General features: G+C 48.9%; 1 protein-coding gene across 2 annotated transcripts; it reads left to right on the top strand.

Moving 5' to 3' along the window:
• The first annotated feature begins 299 nt into the window (after window positions 1-299).
• Window positions 300-3,193, top strand: Nkx2-1 (NK2 homeobox 1). 2 transcript variants are annotated; one of them, XM_059279840.1, is made up of 3 exons: window positions 300-376; window positions 1,119-1,504; window positions 2,433-3,193. In XM_059279840.1, the coding sequence occupies exons 1-3, from the start codon at window positions 300-302 to the stop codon at window positions 3,191-3,193; spliced, it is 1,224 nt and encodes a 407-aa protein (XP_059135823.1). The 2 variants fall into 2 exon arrangements, with proteins under 2 accessions (XP_059135823.1, XP_059135822.1); XM_059279839.1 differs by lacking the exon at window positions 300-376 and adding an exon at window positions 873-1,009.
• The last annotated feature ends 17,499 nt before the right edge of the window (window positions 3,194-20,692 follow it).

Below are 20,692 nucleotides of genomic sequence, written 5' to 3'. Positions count from 1 at the left end.
TGGTCCGCTAGGGAGCCAGGAGCTTGGTGGAGGGGGGGGGGTGGTGGCGCGGGGATCGGTGACAGCCTCCCGGAGGCAGTCGTTCCCTTACTCAGCTCCCCCTCCGCCCGCTGGGATTCTCTCGGGTAAGGGGAAAGGGGGCGGGGAGCAGAGGTGTCCCTCTGACGGCAGCAGAAGCGGCAGACAGACTGACAGACACACAGACCAACAGTGCAGCCCCAGGGTTCATCACCCCCCCCCCCCCCAGACTCGCACACTCTTTTGGTGGTGACTGGGGCTCGGCGCCGCCGCGAAGCCCGATGTGGTCCGGAGGCGGTGGGAAGGCGCGGGGCTGGGAGGCCGCAGCGGGAGGGAGGAACAGCCCCGGCAGGCTCAGGTGAAACCCCGCTCCCTGCACCTCAGCTCCCTCTCCCCCAAAGACCAGCCCCCGACCCCGGAACCCCGACCGAATCGGACCGCGGTTCCACTTTGTAACTCCTCAAGTTGGTTGCAAAGCAGCATTCACCTTCCCTTCCTCGTCTTCCATCCCTCCCCTTAGGTTACTCTCTACCCCACCTCTGGCCCTCCCGCTCTCGGCTCCCTCCTCCTTTCCCTCCCCCGCCTTTTTCCTCGTGCGCCACAGGCACCCCACAAAAATGGGGGTGGGGGTGTCCGAGGGAGGGGGGAAGTAATGCTTTGGGTCTCTCTCTCTCTCTCTCTCTCTCTCTCTCTCTCTCTCTCTCTCTCTCTCTCTCTCTCTCTCTCTCCTTTCTCTCTTTGAGACGTAAAAATCCTGACAAGTGAAGCTTAAAGGTGTTTACCTTGTCATCAGCATGTAAGCTAATTATCTCGGGCAAGATGTAGGCTTCTATTGTCTTGTTGCTTTAGCGCTTATGCCCCGCCTCTGGTGGCTGCCTAAAACCTGGCGCCGGGCTAAAACAAACGCGAGGCAGCCCCCGAGCCACTCAAGCCAATTAAGGCGGACTCGGTCCACTCCGTTACGTGTACATCCAACAAGATCGGCGTTAAGGTAACACCAGAATATTTGGCAAAGGGAGAAAAAAAAAAGTAGCGAGGCTTCGCCTTCCCCCCTCTCCTTTTTTTTTTTTTTTTTTTCCTCCTCTTCCTTCCTCCTCCAGCCGACGCCGAATCATGTCGATGAGTCCAAAGCACACGACTCCGTTCTCAGTGTCTGACATCTTGAGTCCCCTGGAGGAAAGCTACAAGAAAGTGGGCATGGAGGGCGGCGGCCTCGGGGCTCCGCTAGCAGCGTACAGACAGGGCCAGGCGGCCCCGCCGGCCGCGGCCATGCAACAGCACGCCGTGGGGCACCACGGCGCCGTCACCGCCGCCTACCACATGACGGCGGCGGGGGTGCCCCAGCTCTCGCACTCCGCCGTGGGGGGCTACTGCAACGGCAACCTGGGCAACATGAGCGAGCTGCCGCCTTACCAGGACACCATGCGGAACAGCGCTTCGGGCCCCGGATGGTACGGCGCCAACCCAGACCCGCGCTTCCCCGCCAGTAAGTGAGGCCGCCCCGCCGCGGGGCCGCGGGCTGAGCCCCGGAGGCGCGGCGCTGGCCGGTTGTGCTAGGCGTTGGGGTGGGCAGCCGGGCAGCATCGTCCAGGTGTGGGGTGCGGGAGCTGGACCTTCTTCCCCACCCCGCTGGGCTAGGGTTTCAAAAGAGGCACTTAGTAGAGATGGGGTCCTGCAGACAGGTGCTGGCACCCAGCATCCGCAGGCGCCAACTGTTGGCTTGGCGCGAAAGACTTTTCAGGGTGCCTAGGGAGGCCCACCCTGAGCTGAGGGCTCGGGCCACCCGAGTTGGAGGAAGCCAGGCCTGGCCAGGAGAGAGGCCGCCCTGCTGGGACGCATCCCAGCGCCCAGCCGGGCTGCCTAGCTTTCTAGAAGTCTCTGGGCGGGTTGGAAGGGCGCACAGCTCTGGAGGAGGCTCTACATGGGCCGAGCGGGTGTCCTCACCTAGAACTCGCCAAAGAGAAGGCAAGAGGCCGAGAGAGCCTGGAAGCTGGGGCTTTGGAAAGTGACAACTCCCTTTTGCTAACTCTCTGCAGTTGGGGTCTACCGTCCGACCTAGCTCTCTGCACCCCCCCACCCCCACCCGGGGCTTCCCACCCGGCTTGGGCACGAAAGGAACAGAAGCGCCCTGTCCCCCCCCCACACACACACACACACACTGTACATTCTGATTCTAAAGAGCCGCTGACACCGATGAAGGGTAGCTAGGCTCGAAACCCCTAAGCCCTTCGACGGCACGGCCTGGGGAAGGCACTAGCCACTCCCCAGCTAGCTGAGCCGCCCTCGGGAAGGAGCACTGGGCGGCCTAGGTGAGGAGGATGCCGTCGAAGGTTGGGGCCGACGGGCCAAGGGCAAAGAAAGCAGGGTTGGCCCGGCCCCGGCCCCAGCCGACCCTGTGCGTTTGTCGCTTACAGTCTCCCGCTTCATGGGCCCGGCGAGCGGCATGAATATGAGCGGCATGGGCGGCCTGGGCTCGCTGGGGGACGTGAGCAAGAACATGGCCCCGCTGCCTAGTGCGCCCCGCCGGAAGCGCCGGGTGCTCTTCTCCCAGGCGCAGGTGTACGAGCTGGAGCGACGCTTCAAGCAACAGAAGTACCTGTCGGCGCCCGAGCGCGAGCACCTGGCCAGCATGATCCACCTGACACCCACGCAGGTCAAGATCTGGTTCCAGAACCACCGCTACAAGATGAAGCGCCAGGCCAAGGACAAGGCGGCGCAGCAGCAACTGCAGCAGGACAGCGGCGGCGGAGGCGGCGGCGGCGGCGGCGGAGGCGGCGGGGGCGCCGGATGCCCACAGCAGCAGCAAGCTCAGCAGCAGTCGCCGCGCCGGGTGGCCGTGCCGGTCCTGGTGAAAGACGGCAAACCGTGCCAGGCGGGCGCCCAGGCGCCGGGCGCCGCCAGCCTCCAAGGCCACGCGCAGCAGCAAGCCCAGCAGCAGGCGCAGGCGGCGCAGGCGGCTGCCGCGGCCATCTCGGTGGGCAGCGGTGGCGCGGGGCTAGGCGCACACCCAGGCCACCAGCCGGGCAGCGCGGGCCAGTCCCCGGACCTGGCGCACCACGCAGCCAGCCCCGCTGCGCTGCAGGGCCAGGTCTCCAGCCTATCCCATCTGAACTCCTCGGGCTCGGACTATGGCGCCATGTCCTGCTCTACCTTGCTTTACGGTCGGACCTGGTGAGACGTGGGACCCGCCAGAGCCCCGCGCGGCCTCACCGCTTTCGCCTCTGCCCGCCCGCCCGCAAAGACCACCAATTCGCCCGCTGCTCCACGCGCTTCGACTTTTCTTAAGAACCTGTTTGTGTTTAGACCAAGGAAAAAGTACACAAAGACCAAACTGCTGGACGCCTTCTTCTTCCCCCTCCTCTTCCTTTTCTTCTTCTTCTTCTTCTTCTTCTTCTTCTTCTTCTTCTTCTTCTTCTTCTTCTTCTTCTTCTCCTTCTTCTCTCCTCCTTCTCCTTCTTAATTTCCTTCCTCATCGTCTTCGCCTTCGTCTTCTCCTCTTCTTCTCTTTTTCCTTCTCCTCTCCCACTCCTTCTTTCTTCCTCCATCCTCTCTTCTTCCTTTTCTCTTTTCTACCTAAAACTTGTGGATTATTTTTAACATTAAAAAAAATAGAAACAACCAAGCAAATACAACTCCTTATGGATTCTTTAAACAGAGAAGGACATAGAACAAACACGGGGTGTCTTTCTGGTGGTTCAAATGGGTTCCCAAGCTTGGTCCGGACACAGTTTCGGAGCCTGCTCTGTACTACCACGGCCCTGAACTCTAAAGACGGAAAACTTCCCTCTGGATACACTCTGCCAGCAAAGCGGACTTGCTTGTAAATACCAGGATATTTTTTTCCCCCCAGAAGGGAGGACAGGAGCTGGAGAGGGGAAAGATTCTTCTGCATAACCCACTTGTACCTGTCACAAAGGAAGTGCCCCCTCCCCGGCGCCCTCTGGCCCTATAGGTTCAGTCCAGGCTGGCCCCTCAGAAATTGTTTTAGGTTTGATGTGAACATGTAGCTGTAAAATGCTGTCAAAAGTTGGACTAAATGCCTAGTTTTTAGTAATCTGTACATTATATTGTAAAAAGAAACCCAGTCCCGATCCCCGGCCCCTGACTTTTTTTTAAAGGGCATTGACAAACCTGTGCATATTATCTGACAGTTTGGTACTCGCAGCCTCAGTCTCTTTTTCTGTTGTAACTTATGTAGATATTTGGCTTAAATATAGTTCCTAAGAAGCTTCTAATAAATTATACAAATTAAAAAGATGCCTTTTCTGATTAAAACCCTTTCTTTTTGTTTGGTTTTTGATTTGGCTTTTAACGGACTGGGGAGGGGGGGGATAGAGGCCCATCATTAAACCTGATGGGACCCAAATTACTGGGTTTGAGCTCGGGGATTCTGATTCTGACCAGGTAAGGAAGCCAGTTCCAGAGTTTCCATCCCACAAAAAGAGGGGATTTTGTTCAACTTTGAACTCTAGTGGAATAAAAATCTTGAGCAGTCTTGGGACCTTTTGATAGGATGAAAAGTAAATTACTTCTCTAGAAGGGGAGGTAGAGGAAGGGGGGGGGACAAAAAACAATGTATTTCTTTCTTTCTTTTTTTTTTTTTTAAGAGCCAGCCTTCTGTTTTTAGGAGTCTCAACAGCTGGTCTTACAGAACTGACCCAATGTTTAAAGCGGTGGACTGAGTCAGCCATTTGAAATAACTCTGAAGGTGCTATCATTTTTAGTAAATGAATTGCTTCTGTACATTTGAATTTCAAACCTATATTCCTACTTCCCACCTAGCCTCCTCACACTTAGAATCAGTGTGGTTGGTTCTGAGTTTTATTTCAACACTCTAAAACAAGATCCCTCCCTGCGCAGGGATCATCAGCCTCCACCCCCACCCCCACCCTAGGACTCCCCATCCTGGCTTCTAGTGGCTACTCTGTCTTATCTCAGTGTGGACCTGGTGGCCAGCTTAGGGATGCCTCTAGCAAGACATTGGGAGCTGCTTTTTCACTCTTTATCCCAATACTTTCAATACCTAGGGTTCTAAATCTTTGCAGCTTCTCCTATCCCCAACTTTCTATCATCCCCCCCCACAAAACCAAAATAACCTTAAACTGCCCCCCCCATCTCTGATTATTTTCTCATCTTCACTAGCAGATATGTGTGCTGGGGAAACCATTAAGGTTGTGATGGGGGTGGGTGGTCCTGGTAAAAGAGTGGGTGGTTATGGACAGAGACAAAAACTACAGCTCCTTGGATGAACTGTTGCTTCTCAGGAGTTACCTCTAGCAAACCTGTGCAGACAAGGCAGTCTGGGAGCTGCAGATAGACAGCCCTACCGGCCCTGGGAGCATCCGGGGCGTGCAAGGGTTTGTTGTGGTGACTGATTGACTTTTGGCATATTTTGTGTTCATTTTTCACTCAGATGTTCAACTATTTTTTTTCCTTTCTCGACTCCCATCTTCCCTCCTTCCTTCCTCTCCTTTCTGTCCTCTCCTCTAACAATTTTTCCTGGTTTTCCACTCCATCCCTCCCCCCAGGATCTTGTTTTGTTTTGTTTTGTTTTTAAAATACGAACTTGAATCCAGCAGTCATATTCACTGATGTCCAGGGGATTTCTACTCTACCGTGCCTTAGGAATGGGGGCCAGGGGTAGCTTTCTTCCTCAGAAAACTAATCCTGGCTATTGGGATGTGGCTTCTCATATATTGAAAGTACTCTGATATTCTGAAAGGATGGCTGGTTGAGTCTGCTGAGAATCCACATTGGGGAGTGGTACTCTCGGCAGACCTCATATTTTGGAAACACAAAACCAGGAAAGTTGAATCATTTCTGTTGGAATAGGCATCTATGATTCTGGGACAAGGACTGCACGCTGTGGATGTCTGGGGAGGCAGGTGTTGGCAGCTGCTGCTCAACTCCTAAGTTGGGGGGGGGGGGGTGAGTTTAACTCAACCAGTCCCACTAGCCGGTCCAGGCCCAGGCAGAGCCTAGCCAGCGGTAGACACCACCCTGCCTCCCTTCATTCTAGCAGAGTAACAACGTGAGCGTACTGTAGCACTCTCTGTCTTATTTTCCTTATGCTAGTTGGAGTTTCTAACAAATACATTTCTTCTCCAGCCGGCTTAGTTAGAAGTCTGTTTACTTGTCCCTGAAATAGGTGAATTCGGAGGGGTCTGGGGATGAGACCCAACAAACAGGGCTTTGGCCTTATCTTCAATCACTGATTCCTCCAGCTCCTGCCTAGGGGACTTGTGGCAGCTACTGAAGCAATCTTGGGACGCGCAGACTCTTTAGTAAACTAGGTGCCAGACTCAAGGTGAGAGCTTCCCACAGCTTGCGGACACCCTCCTCCCACACAACCTGCTACCCGGTGGTCAGCATCTGGAAGGGGCGCTCGCTTATTTTAGGCTTTCAATAACTCAGGCTCAAGTTGGTTCTGGCCTCCCAGGAGAAAAAATAAGTATTCCGGAGATGCCCCTGGCACTGGAGATGTTAGAAGAAGGAAAAACTTCCCCATAGTGAGCCTATAGAACAAATGCCTTAGAAACTGTCCCCTGACAAGTACCTCACCCAACCCCAGGCCTCGACGGTTCAGGCAGTGGGGGTATTTTGCAGACAGCAACCTCAGCTTTGCTCCTCTCCCCCACCCCACCCCAACCCCGCCATGTAAACACGAGGACTTTCTCGAGAGCCCTGGAGAGCTGTTCTAGTGGCGTCGGGGCCTGAAACCCCAGGCTTGGCTTGTTTGATGTTTAGCATCCCAAAGCGGCTCCCCACCCCCGCCCCAGCCTGGGAACCCCGAGCTGTGGGGCCGAGGAGAAGGAAAAGCAGTTCTCTCAGCTGGCGAGCGGTGGACTGGGCTGGGCTCAGAGAAGAGGCGAAAACGACAGGACAGAGATGCCCTGAGCAGGGAAGGAAGGGATCCCGGGATGCTGTGCCCACCCTTAAGAACACAGCTGGGGTCCTCAAGGCCAGGAGGAAAGAAATGTCCCAGCTTGTGGGCGTACACTAGGGGCAGGAGGGCAGCCGGGTGGAAATAGCTTGGGTCCGCGCGGGCGAGAGAAAGGTAAGCTGGGTCCGAGTTCATTTAGCGAGCATCGAGATGGCATCCACGTCTTCGGGCGATCGGGGCCTCGAGGAGGCAGCGCTTCGTGCCACTGCTCAGAACTTGGCCTTTTTTAGGGAAAGACTCGTTTGGGAATCTTCCAAGAGATTTTAAATGCTTCAGAGTCTGGACCTGGGAGCTCCAGTGACGATGCTTGGATGTGGTTTCGTAGTCTTTGATTTTGAAAGCCCAGGAAGATTCGCAGACTTCGGGAGTCTGGGCGGCGGCGAGCGCTGTGGAGCTGTCTCAAGGCGTGGGTCTCTTCTCAGGCGATCCCAGATAAGAGGAAATGAGAAAGAGGTTTTCTGACTTCCAACTCATTAGGGACCAGGTAAGGTCAATGCTCTCTCTATTATGTCTTTATCTTAAAAGCAGGTCAATTTAAGATAAGGGAAGGGGAAAAATCCACAATCTGTGTGAACCTTGCTGATATAGGCTGACCCCTTTTCTGAGCTTAAGTAAGACGTTCATTTCTATAAACAAGGGAGTCGGGGGACGTTGCCTTGAATCCTGATCCGAAGTCTCCAGACTCTCTGGGCATAGCTTCCCCACCTCCTCCCCATCCCTCCTCAGTTATGAATGTGAAGCTGGGTGAACAGACGATTATGTTAGTGGGGACCAGGAAGCCCATTGGGAAATGTGAATCTGAGGTAACATGATTGATTCTTCCACCGTTTGCTGGCTTGTTTTGAAAAAGTGGCCTAAGGGTATTAGGAAGGATGGGGATGTTTCTTGCTCAATCTGTTTGGAGATGCCTGAAACCATCTTCCTCCAGTTCTTGCTACCTTACTGGCTGGTGTGTGCTTCACCGTGTGGGTTGTGTTCCTGGGGCTTCAGCTCACCTTCGGTGGCACGCAGTTTGGAAACCTACCCCCAACAAAAAGTTTTCTGGTGTCTCTCCAAGTGAGTGGCTTTTGGAAGGTGTGGCCTCTTTCCAACCACCCTCTATGTCTCCAGGAATTAGTATGGATGGAAGTAAAGCCTGTATTTTATTGAAGGGGTGGGTCAAGGATTGCATGAACCCTCCTCAGGCCCACTCCACATATTTGCATTTCTGAACTTTCTTTGATGGTGTCTTAAAGGAATGGAGGTAGAACTGACTCAGTGGGACAGTACAGCTTTTACACCATCAGAAACCTTAGTTGAAGTGGTGTCTGTATTTCTTTTCCACAGTGACCTCCTGTCAACTTGGAGGTTATTTAGATGCACTCCTGATCTTCTGTCTCTCTTTTTGATAAGTTCCTATTTTATTTCTGCGTCCTAGACATTTATTCCCTTCATTGTTAAGACTTCTTGAAGAATTTTGGATACGATTTCAGTACATTTTCTTATATTTCTTTTGGTTGTTGGTAGGACATTTCAGTAAGAGTTCATAACTGCTGGGTCAAGCTTGAATGATAAATAAAAATATAAACACAAATATTGTCAGTGCTAGGACTTAGTAAGTGAGCTCTTTCCTCCAATAGAAGGAGCCATATCTGTTTCTACCTACTCTGTAAGTACAGATGTGTGTACAGATGTTTATGTATGTATACATAGACATATATACATATATCTTCCACACATGTATTGATTTTATGTACCTTTTCAAAAGATTTTTCTAAAAAAATTTTTTTCAACTATAGAACTGGATGTTACAGAACATATTAATTAGATTGGAGAAAGTTGAATGTATCCATTACCTCAATTAAGAAATCAAATAAAATTGAGTTTCCCTTAAAGATAAATTTTTAAAAAGTCCTTAGTTTTTTTTCCATATTAAGTTGGAGTGTTTATTTCTTGTCATGAGAAACTCTAGAAAATTACTTTTGCTTGGAGAGGTATGACCATTTGTTATCAAGGCGCCTCAGGCATATCTGTGTGCAAGACATCTTTTGGCGATCTACAATAAAAGCTGTATTCTCTTACTGGACTGGCAATGTCTACTGCTAGATGAGTTGGTAAGAATACTACCATCCAGCTAACAAAATCAAAACAAGACGGAAAGAAAATATTTCTGCTTTTTATTTATATCAAATGGCCTCTCTTTGTTGGTCTTTCCATAGCAGTGGAAATGAGAGAGCCTGTCTGCATGCTGTGGGCCAACTCTGCCCTACCCTTGCCTCCCATATGCTAAGAAACCTTGTCTTTGATAGTTAGCTCTCCAGTATCAGTAGCAGAGGCTGTTGGTAGAGGGTTAAATATTGTGTTCCCAGGACTTCGGGTGATGGCTGTTGGAATTTATTTCCAAAGCATAAGAGATTATCCCACACATAACAAGAAGCATTTCCAGGATGCCCTTTCCCTGCAATTTGCAGTGTTCTGAAATGATTCTGTAGAAAATCACCCGGAAACACCACCTTCCTTCTTTAGTTTTTGCCTCCCAAAGATGTTGCTTGAGGTTTCCAAAGTGCTAGAGAAACAGGTTTATTTGGTCTGCATGCTACTGCTTTACCTAATCTCCCTGGTATATACACTGCATACCGTGTACACAGAGGTATAAACCTGAGAATTGCCTTAATGATCCAGGGTAGGTTCCTCTGAGCTGGTTACTTATTATACCCTAATTTAGGAAACCCAGAGATATTTACTGAACTGACTATCCTGCCTAGCCCAGGAAGTTAGAGTTCCATAGATGTTTCTGAGAAAACCACATTGCTAAACAGGCTTGCACGGGCAGGCTACTTGGGGGATTAATTGTTTCTCCAGACCTGGCCACTCCTTGGTGCCTCGAGGTCTGCAGGCCTGTGTGGGGAATATAGGAGGTGGCAGGGCTGAAGACTGGCAGCTTATTTCATGCCATGAATGGCGACCCCAGAATCAAAAGCAAGCACACATCTATCTCTGGACAGCCAGCCAGAAGTTGTGGCTAGTTACCACTGCCACCAAGCTTTGGTGGCCGCTCCCTGGCTGCAGTGTGGAGGCTAGGGTGAGTGTCAATTTTGAAAGTGCTACATTGTATCATACCCACATTTGATAGAACAAGTAAAGCTTGGGTCTTCCTGGACAAACATGGCGTGTCTGTCTGCTTCATACTGAAACTAAATGGAAAAAAAAAAAATCTACTGGAACTACTTCACAAGAAGCTGCCCATCCCTTCATCGCCTATCATGCAACACTAGATAGGGAGAAAGAGAAAACATTGAGATGTGTGGTGGTATCCAAACACCTTAGCATTAACTTTTCAGGAGGAACTCTTTCTAACAATGGCAATGCCACAGCCACACCAAGTTAGTTGTTTAAAAAAAAAAATCTTGCCATGGCTTATGACTCGTCTATCGGTTGTGTGACTCTTATTGGTGTTTGTTCTTGCTTCCTGGCAAGGCAGAAAAAGAAGTGAAGGGACTGGGAAGAAGGGAAGCAGAGGAGAGGTGAGAAACACCCCCTTCTCACTCCCGTGCCTGGTGAAAGTGTGGACTTCTTTCCCTGATTGTGACGTCTGAGAGGTGTTTAGTGGATCAAATGCTGGGTAGGGTGTATGTGGTTTAAGGGTTAATGATGGCGGGGCTGGTCTGGAGCTGGCTGGGAGGCGCTGTGTGTATGGTGTGTGAGCTTTGGACCATAACACAATGGTAACGTAATTATCTGGCTGAAACATGTTCCAATGGCAAGAAGTTGCAAAACAGATAGGTCTCCCTGAGAAAAGAGGGCGCTGGTTACAGAGGCCTGCAGCCATCATCCTTTTTTCAATACATTTTAAACAAGAGGATCTAGTGAGTGATTCTGATTCAATACACATAATCAGTTTGCAAGTCTTATTTCCATTTGAAAACAGGGCCATTTACAATCATAAGAGCCGGACACGCTGAAAGATACGGAGCGCATTAAGAGCAGATGATGGGTGATAGACTCCGTAGGCAAGCACTAAATATTTTCTTCTAGCCCCAGACCTGTACATCTTGTGTGTCTTTAGTCCCAGTGTAACATGAATGGAATATTCCTGTTGGATGCAAAACTTACTCGCTTAAAAACCGGCATTCTGTGATCAGGAAGGGGGGATTGGCCAGAAAGATACCATGTTAATTGGTTTTACTGCTGCTCACTAGTCGTGTTTTTAAAAAGGTGTTGCCTAGAAGTAAAGTTCACGCGCTTGAGCCCTGCAGCCCTGTACTTTGTGAAGGATACTATCTAACCCGAGGCTCGGGGCAGAGGGGCAGGGACTGGAAGAAAGCACAGGGACAATCCTTGCAATTCCACAGCTCAAGACGCGGGGGCCCTCTGTGGCCTGGTGGCTCCAAATTGGTTGTCAGGGGTCTCAATGAAAAGTACAGAGCCTTTTCATTGAGCCTCTTGAAATCTCTCGTTCAAAACCAAGACAAGCAGCTGCCTGCAGCCTCCGACTTCCTGCCGGCACCCCTTACCCAGTCCACCCTCCAACTCCTGCCCGAGGCTTTATCTGGTGCACCCGAGGCCGCTGCTACAGCACCTAGCCCCACTTCCAGATCACTTCCAGCTCATTACCCTGCCCAACCCCAGCGGATGACTCTCAATCCAGTTGTGAGTTTCGTGCTGCCTGCCGACTCCACCTTAAACCCTTCTGGAAACTACACACACACACACACACACACACACACACACACACACACACACACACACACCCCTGGCATGCTCAAGAGTAGAAGCTCCAATGAATTTTGAACCCTAGAGCATATAAATATTATTTCATTGGGTCAGGATACTGATGCAAGGGTTTAACCTGAAAGGATCAAACAACAACACAACAACACTGAAGAAAACCTAAACAAGGGGTGGGGAGGACGGGGCTGGAGAGATGGCTCAGCAGTTAGAGCACTGGCTGCTCTTCCAGAGGACCCAGGTTCAATTCCCAGCACCCACATGGCAGCTCACAACTGTCTGCCACTCCAGTTTCAGGGGATCTGACACCCTCACACAGACATAGAGACAGGCAAAACACCAATGCACATAAAATAAAAATAAACAAACCATTAAAAATTTAAAAAAAGCAAAAGAGAAGACAACCCAAAGCAAGTCCCAGCTGTTTGATGGGGGCAGGGGAGAAAAAGACAGTTTTCCATTCAGTTACCAATGCCTAACTTTCCAGTGGACTGAAACTCTAATAATGGAATGTGTCTCTTGTGCCCTTCATTTTTGTCTCAAATGGAGAATAATTCATGATAATTCGTGAGCCTTAGATTGGTGCCTTCTAAGAAAGTGTAGTTTTAGAATTCTTTGTAAAATGTTTTCCTCTCTGGGAAGATCTGGGAAGAACCAATAGATTAGGGAAGGGGGAAGGTTTCTGCCCCCAGTTTTTTTCAATTTTCTGCAAAACTATCCTAAAATCAAAAAAACAAAAACCACCCCAGTATTCTCTTGAACAGACACCAAAAGATAAGGACCACAAGGATCTAAAGACAGCATCCTCACACCTTCTCCATCACCTCCAAAGCTCTCTATGTTTTCTTCCCAGAACGTATCTGGTGGATAAGCTACAATCCTCTAGGAGAACCATCCACCTTGGGAGGAGGGATGGGGTGGCAGGAAGGGTTCAGACTCCCCAGTACTGCAAACTGGGTGGGGGGGGGCGAGAAAACGACAGAGATCCTACATCTGGGAGGAGGTGAGCATGAAGCTGGGATCAGCAGAACCTGGGACCCGCTAGAGAGTGGGCTTAGCTGCGTGGGCCATAGGAGCACTGTCTCCTAGAGCCCCGGAGAGCCAGGCAGGAAGCTTCAGCTCCCTAACGCCTTCACAAGGTTACAGCCAACAACTGCCGCTCCAGAAGTGGAGGCTGATTTGTGCTTATCCCTCCACACCCTCTTGGGCCAAAGGTACCAGGATCAGAATTTCTAGGCCAAGTCTTCACGTGTAGACCCCGAGAGAGGAGAGAGGAAACCTTGTCCTGCCTTCCCCAGAAGGCCTCCTTGGTTGCCTTCAGTTGAGTCCCCAGGACCCCCTGCAGGGGCATCTTAATTCCTGTATTCATAGCCTGACTGAGACTTCACCATCAGTTTGCTTGTTCCTCGGCCCTCCCCTTATTTTCCGTCTCTCCGGTTCAGTGCCTGTTTTCCTTGCTTTCTTATCCAACTCCGGATTCAGAGCCGCAGTCCTATTTTGTAGGCAATTCAGTGTCATTTTCCTTAATGCCGGTACTAAAACGAAAAGCAGATAAAGTGGATGGGCTAAACTGTAAAGAATAAAAGCCAGCGAGGTCCTCATGGGAGGCCATTTGGGGAGTAAGAAGACCAGAAGAATGGCCAAGGTCTGCCTGTCAGGGGGACACGCAAGAAACATTGACCGAGGAAGCAGAGAGGATCCTCTGTCTAAAGAAATTCAATTAATACCAGTAGCGGGAGGGGGCGGAGGGGGGCACAGCCCCTACATTCTTGCTGTGTCAGCATAGCCCCCCAAGTGGAGGAGGAGCACCTCTATCTGAAATAATCTGAGAGGGAAGGGGCAACCCTAGAAGGTACTGTCAGGGCGAACCACCTTGCCAGGACAAATTAAAGAGCCCCTGGTTTCAGCCCAAGCCTTCTTCTCTAGTCCATCTTGTTATTCCCACCTGGCAACGCTGGGCTCTGTGCCCTGAGGAAGTACACATCGGGTGGGGGGTGGGGCTAGAAGCAAAAGATACAGTTATGGGCAGAGAAAACAGCAGCGGGTTTCTAAAAATATTTTTAAGTTAAAAAAGAAAAGAAAATGGCTTCTGGAAACTTCTCTGGAAGCGGACAAAACTTTCCTTGAAAACATGTGTCCCCCCCCACTACACCCTTCCCAAGCTGGGAGACATGCTTTTGGACTGACTAGAACCTCTTTAGTCCCTGTAAGTTTGGCCAGGAGGAGTCATCATGGGAAAGGGCGAACGACCCAGATGCCTAGGAACAGGGTGGGAAGATGTGGCTGGGTCTAGGACAGGATCCCAGCTCATAACCCTCATTTTGGAGTCTTAAGCTTCCCAGGATGGAAGACCTCAATCCTCTGGGGCTGTGTTTCGGCAAACGCCGCCCCTCTTAAAAAACGAAACAAAGCAAGCAAGCAAACAAGCAAACAAACAAACAAAATACAGCTAACCAACCACCACCACCAGAAACAACTGGCTATGGCAGCTGGCTCCGCGGGACGCACACAGCCTCGGAGCCCAGAGACTGTCCGGGCCTGATGGAGGGGCTCTATCCAGCCACAAGGAAGTCTCCACCCCGCTTCGGCTCCCTTAGGGGGTATCTCTGCAGCGCCGGGGCACCCGGACTCTTTCTATTTTAAGGGTCACACACGCTGTGAAGTATTTTAGCTGCATCACAACCTTTTAAATACCCCAGCATGACACTGCCTGCCTGAATAAGGGCCTCATTTGGGTGGTGACCGGCGGACGCGCTCATTTGAGACGCTTGGGCGGCTGTGCAGCCCCGGCTGGCTCTGCACCGGCCGGGCCAGCAGGGTGAGGTCTCCCGGAGGGACCGTGGCGCTGCCGGCCGGTCTGGGCAGGAGGAAGGCGGTCCAGGCTGCGGGCCGTCGGCGGAGAGGTCGTGCGCGTCCGGAGCCCACCAGCCCCGGGCGGCTCCGCGGTCGGGCTTTTCCGAAGAAAAACCGGGCTCCGTGCGAACTCAGTCAGCCCGAGGCTGAGGCCTGAGTCCTTCTTCAACACGCGGCTCGCCCAGCTTCCCCGGTTCTTGTTCTCTGATCATTTTGGAGGCAAAGATTTCCATCTTTGGGACGAATTTGTTTCATCTTTCCTAAATTCAGAAACGGAGTCTTCAAAAGTCTTAATGTGTGTGTGTTTACTTATTTATTTATTTTTTCTAGCGTTCAAATGAATGCGAAGCCACGGATCGAATCCTGTCACTCATTTGGGGTTAGCGTTTCCCGATATTTCACACGGAAAACAAAACTTGGGTCTCTCTTATTTGTAGTTGTCCTTAACCTTTGCAGCAACTGCTGTAGATGCGGCTCTGGCCATTCTCTAATAGATTTTACCAGGGACGGGTGACAGAGAACTGATTTCTTTTCTATTAGGGTTTAGCACATCTTTGTTGAAGGCCTGTAGAACGACCAGGGATTAGATTTGCATCTCTTAGACGCCCTGTGTGGTCTTTGTGCGAAGCTTGTAACTGTTAAAAATGACTTGTTAGGAAGCGTGTGGGCTCTCAGCGCTCTCCTTTTGACAGAAGGATTGAGAAATTCAGATTGGCCCTGTAGGATTTAGCCTGCAGATTCCACCTGAACCCTAAGCAATTAGACCCTAATCTCACTGCAATCATATTTGAGTTAGGATTTGTTGCACTCTGTTTACTTCAATTAAAAGCAGTGGAATAATTTTTTTTTTTCTTTCAGCTTTTAAAGTGAAGTCTTCAGGAATAAAACCTCAGGACTTTTTAGAAATGGTTTTGGTAGCGATGGGGCTTTTCTTGTGAGCTTTCCTCGGGCCCTGTTGCCCGTCCCCTCCCCCACTTAAATTATTCTTCTCCTGTTGCTCGCTGTCTCTGCGATCATCTTCCTGGAGGTTGAATTCGGGTCGCGACGGACAGCATCGAGAGGCTCCCAGCAGCGAGAGGCGCCCTTGCAGGGAGAGCACCGGGTTTGGGGGGGGGGGGGCTCGTGGGGGGGAGTCCCCACCAAGGCGCTTACACTGGGCTCCACGTGGAGCTTCCCTCCCGGTGCGCGCCCAAATCCTGCTGCCTGCGTAGGCTCCGGGCAGTAGGCACCCAGGGCAGTAGGCACCCACCCGCGAACGCGTCGGTCCTCTTGCGGTGGATCCGGGCAAGGTCGGTGTAGCACGGTGGAGGCCCAGTTCTCACTGTCCGGGAGCCTGGTGGGATGCTGCCTTCTGACCAGTGCGGCTGTCCCCCCTCCCCACGCCCCAGGGAGAGCTTCCTCTGTTGTTGGGACTTGGATTTAGCTCCGGGCCTAAGGCCCTCCTGCGCAGAGTTGGCCAGCCCAGGGAGACAGACGTGCAGTGGTCTTCCCTTGGCCAGGTACTCTTTTGTACTGGTATTATAGGCTGTCTTCTGTCCTGGGTCTCCCTAAAGCCAATGACCCTCCAGAACTGAGCCCTCGATTCTGATCGCCAGACTCCAGAGGTCCAAAGCCAGGCCTGTCTGGGTGATGCTTCCAACCAGGGGCTGAGGGGGGCTGGTCACTCAACCCTTCTGAACCTTGGTCACTTAGTCCTTAGGCAGCTCCAAGGAGTAGCCTGTAGTTACTGTCAAGTCAGCAGCAACCGGGATTTGTGGAGAGTTTATGACCTTCATTGTTTAATCCAGGAGACTGTCACTTTGATCAGCTCAGAACATTTCTTCATTTGGGAGCTAGCAAGGACTCCGGAGTTCCTGCTTCTTCCATTTTGATTCATGACTCACCTTCTCCTAGTTCATCCTGATTCCGTTCCTCAAATTACCTTCCCAGCGAATACTATAGACAGTCAGCACAGAACGTAAACACGAGGAGGACGTCTCACAAGGAGGGCTTCAGTGCCGTTTGTTTTCAGTCCGAAAGAGGACCTCGGCACTTCTAAAGCCACGCTCTAACTTTTAAGTGGTTCTTTCATGATCACTTGTCCCAGGGTGGATATTTTAATTTTTCCTTTGTTTTTGAATCCATCAGAACGAAGAAAGAAAGACATCCTGCAAGCTAACTGTCTGTGATTGTGACTGAAATTCTTTAAGAGGGGAGAAAGCATTTTGCTGATACTAAGTATTAAATACCAAGTCCGAAGTCTAGAGCAGTATTAACTGGTTTAAGAAAGTAATGCTTTCTCAAATATGTATAAAATAGGCCATGTTGTTAGGATAATTGTTATTCTTAGTTACTATGAATGCCATTAAGAATTTTTAAGCATCCAAAAAAAAAAAAACCGGAAAAATTCTTTTCTGAGCTTGGATGTGGGAGACAGAATATAGTTGGGGGTGGGGGAGAAGAAGACAGGGCTGAAACAGTCATCTCTTTGAGACCTACCAAGAGAAATCTTGATGGACTACTGAGTGAGGATCCCAGCTTCACACCCGTTCTGTGTGTCCTTTAGTGCACCCTTTCATTTGTGAATAGGATCTGTATCAAAACCCTAGTGTGACCACGACAATTGGGTAATCACACACAAGGCATCTTTGCTAATGGAGAGATTCTGTAAATATGTTTCTAGTGAATGCAGAGATAACAGTCCCAGTGAAAGGGTCAGGTGCCACAAATCATAGACTACTCTGCCAAGGGTTGCCAGCCGTCTGAGGTTTGGAGGGACATTAACTGCCTCTGCATTCTCAGAATACTCTCCTGCATTTGTGATTTCTCTGACTTGACCCTACTTCTGTCATTAAAAAGCTGGCAGGCACAATCAAGGGTGAGCAGGTTGGCTACCTACCCTTCTGGCAGCTCTCCAATAGTCCCATTTAGCTGCCAGGAGACAGAAAGAGGAGTGAATCACTCCTGTCATCCTGAAGTAGCATCTAGAACAGACCAGGAAACTTCCATGCGGTTTGCAAGTCCACCATAGCCCCTGTTTACATCTTCCACCTCAGATTCGGAACAGACCCCTGGGATATTTCTTGGAAAGAGCCAGAAGGAAAAAGACAGGAAGTGACTTAGATAAAGAAATTCTCCAACAGTTCCTTGGGAAAGGAAGTTGTGTCCTACTAGACAGCCTTGGTTTTGAAAAGTACCACAAAAGCAGGATTCTCATTACTGATAGAGGCAAAATCCAGGAAGTCCTCCTCATTAGATAGTGGTGAATACCGCAGAGGAAATCAAGTACTGTCAGTGAAATTTGGAGGAGTGTTATTTCATGTCAGTTGAACAAATTTCTGACTTAGAGCATTTGCTTTAATAAAGGTTTTTCTCCCTACTAAATCCATTAGAGATTAGGCATTGAACTTTCAGAGAAATGTGAAAATGGGATTATATCGAAAGGTTTTTTTTTTCCTACTATTTGGCACTCCAGGGGCATTGTAAAATCAAAATACATTTAATCTCAAATATCAGTGTTCTCTGTGTGAGGCTACAGCATGTAGGAGTGCGTCGTGAAGGAGTTCTACATGTGAAATAAGAATGTGAAGGTCCTCTTGGTTGGGAAGATAGGCCCCCTTTCTCATAATCTCATTTTGGAAGTAGGTTGGGGACCTAAAATGAGCTATTATCACCAAAGGTAAAGCCATAACTTGCTAGTAGGTACCAAGAAAATCCCATGGGCTTCACTGAATTTTTCCCCCCCAGGGAACTTGCCTGCATGAGAAGGCTTGTAAGACTTTTGAACAGAAAAGAAAGGTACAATTCATTAAAGTGTGAGTGTTCAGGAGAGCTAGCAAAATGTATTCTTTAAATAATATTTTCTAATATTCTAAGGGGGTCTCTAGATGTAAAATGTAAAAAACCCCAAATTTAATTTTCCAAAGTTATACTACCATATTAGTATATTCTTAAAGAACAGAGATAGACATTAGTCAGCTACATTACCAAAGGAGGAAAATATTTTAAAACCAGATGACAGATTTATGCTTTATAACTTAAACAATACTGAATGATGAACAGTCTTCCATGTTCATTAAGCAGAAAGAAGAGAGAATGTCTGTAAAAGTGAATAAAAGAGACTTATTGAACAAATATGCCTAACCTCCATTTTATTAGCTGATAATACAAATTATTACTGGCTCTTGCTCCTAGAGCCATCTTAATGTAATAAATTCATCTTAGAGCCTTAGTAAAGCTGAAGTCGCTTTGGAACTTTGTGAGGAAACTTCAAATGGCCCCACCCAAGTTGAAGACTTTTTTTTCCTTGCTTACTAAATTATAAAGTTGAAATTTTTGCTCAAGAACGTTTTCCAGCTTGACTAACACTTTCTGACAAGTTTTTCTTTCAAGATGACAGGGAGCAAAAGGCAAGCAGGAAACTGTAAGTCTATTATGACTTAGGTGGTCACATTCCATATCCATAAGTTCAAAGTGGTAAAACAAGCAGGTTTTTTTCCTTATGTGCCTCCTGTTTATACCTTGCACAGTGCCTTATACATAGCGTTTTCTGAACAAACACTTTTTAACTCAGTTTGTGAAATATCCTCATTATTTCTATTGTAATTCTTATTTGTATCTTCTTCTTCCTCTTCTTCCTCCTCTCCTTTTTTCTTTGAGGCAGGGTCTCACTATGTAGCCTTGGCTGTCCTGGAACTCATTATATAGGCCAGGCACACCTCAAACTCACAGAGATCCGCCTGTCTCTGCCTCTGCCTCTGCTGGGACTAAAGGTGTGACTCACTATGCTTGGCTATGATATATTCTTCTCTTAATGCTAATGAAACAAACAGAGTTCTAGGTAGTTTTGATAACAAATAAACGTTTGAAAATGACAGGGGGAAAAAGGCCCATCCTTTGCCAATTGGTAAGAGAGAATTCTGGTATTTTCCTATTTGAATCATGACGGTGTTATTATTATTATATTATTTTGTTCGAAACAAACATGAAATCCCAGATGCAACACACAGTGAATTTAAAGAAGAAACAACTTCGAAAGCCTTAATCTTTTGTTACATTTCAGATGTAAACCCACTAGAGAACATCCATCATCCAAGACTTTACCATCCTAAAGATGGCCTTCTTCTGAAGTGATAACAGAACTAAACGTCACAAACACTATTGCTCGTTATGCAATAGAGTTAGAAACTGATTGGCATGGCCTCCCAAAAAAGAATTTAAAAACTAGTGCTGATTGTTAATCATAATCCCACATAGGGCTGATTTAGGAAGGCGGCCCAGCGAGGATCACTGAACTGTGTTCCTAACTTCCGTCCCTCAGTGAGTGCTCCTCACATTTTAGTGTGTAGCTTGGGGCCACACTGGAGTCAGTGGAGTGAATGTGGTTGGTGGGTGGGATCGTGAGTGCAGAAGTGGTCTTAAGCCTGAGATACTCTGTGCCTTCTCTCAGCCCAGTGAGCTACTGGATGGCCTCTTCTTTATTAGAGGGCCTGGCTCAAGATTATTTACAGTTTTGAAGGGTGAAAATGAGGGTATCATTCCATGTCACCGTTTATAGATGAACATGAGAGTGTCATTTCAAGTGGGAAATATGTTTATGTACCGAGGAAATCCCGAGCTTCCCTGGGCAATCTCTCATAGCAGACATTTGTATCTAGGCAGTGTTTATTGATCAAGATGGGCAAGACTGGATAGAGTCAAAGTAATAGTGACAGCATCCCAGAAACAGGAGATCTTATATTTGCATTCCACTCCTCTAAACCAGAGTCCTCTTTTAAAGCACTCACTCAGTGTAAAGGTAATGTTGATATCTAAATATGTGTTTACAGCCTTCATGGATTTCAAGTGGTCTTTCAAGCTGTATTCCTAGTAAGAAATGGAAATGGTGGTGCATTTCTGTAATCTCAGCACTTGGGAGGCTGAGGAAGGAGGGCTAGGAGTTCAAGGTCAACCTCAGCTACATAATGAGCTCAAGGCCCTGTCTAAAACAAAACAAAAAAAAAACATATAAAATTTAAAAAATAAGGGAAATCTCTTTATCAATGTCTAGAACAAATAGTGGCCCATTCTTTACGCAAGAATTCACTCTTCATTCACATGAAGGTAAGGTGTTGGTATTTCAAACCTGATATCAAAGTCAATTCACTACCATGAGAGAATGATTTAAAAATTCTCCTTGGGGAAGGAGTTGAT

This window comes from Peromyscus eremicus, chromosome 14 (genome assembly GCF_949786415.1).
Source record: "Peromyscus eremicus chromosome 14, PerEre_H2_v1, whole genome shotgun sequence".
NCBI classification, from domain to species: domain Eukaryota; kingdom Metazoa; phylum Chordata; class Mammalia; order Rodentia; family Cricetidae; genus Peromyscus; species Peromyscus eremicus.
This window is presented reverse-complemented; position numbering and strand designations above follow the sequence as displayed.

Excerpts from the sequence above, each read along its gene's own strand:
- Nkx2-1 (XM_059279839.1), top strand. The coding sequence starts at position 873 with ATGCCCCGCCTCTGGTGGCTGCCTAAAACCTGGCGCCGGGCTAAAACA. Across the intron at positions 1,010-1,118 it reads CCAACAAGATCGGCGTTAAG|CCGACGCCGAATCATGTCGA; the intron begins GTAACACCAGAA and ends TTCCTCCTCCAG. Across the intron at positions 1,505-2,432 it reads AGACCCGCGCTTCCCCGCCA|TCTCCCGCTTCATGGGCCCG; the intron begins GTAAGTGAGGCC and ends TGTCGCTTACAG.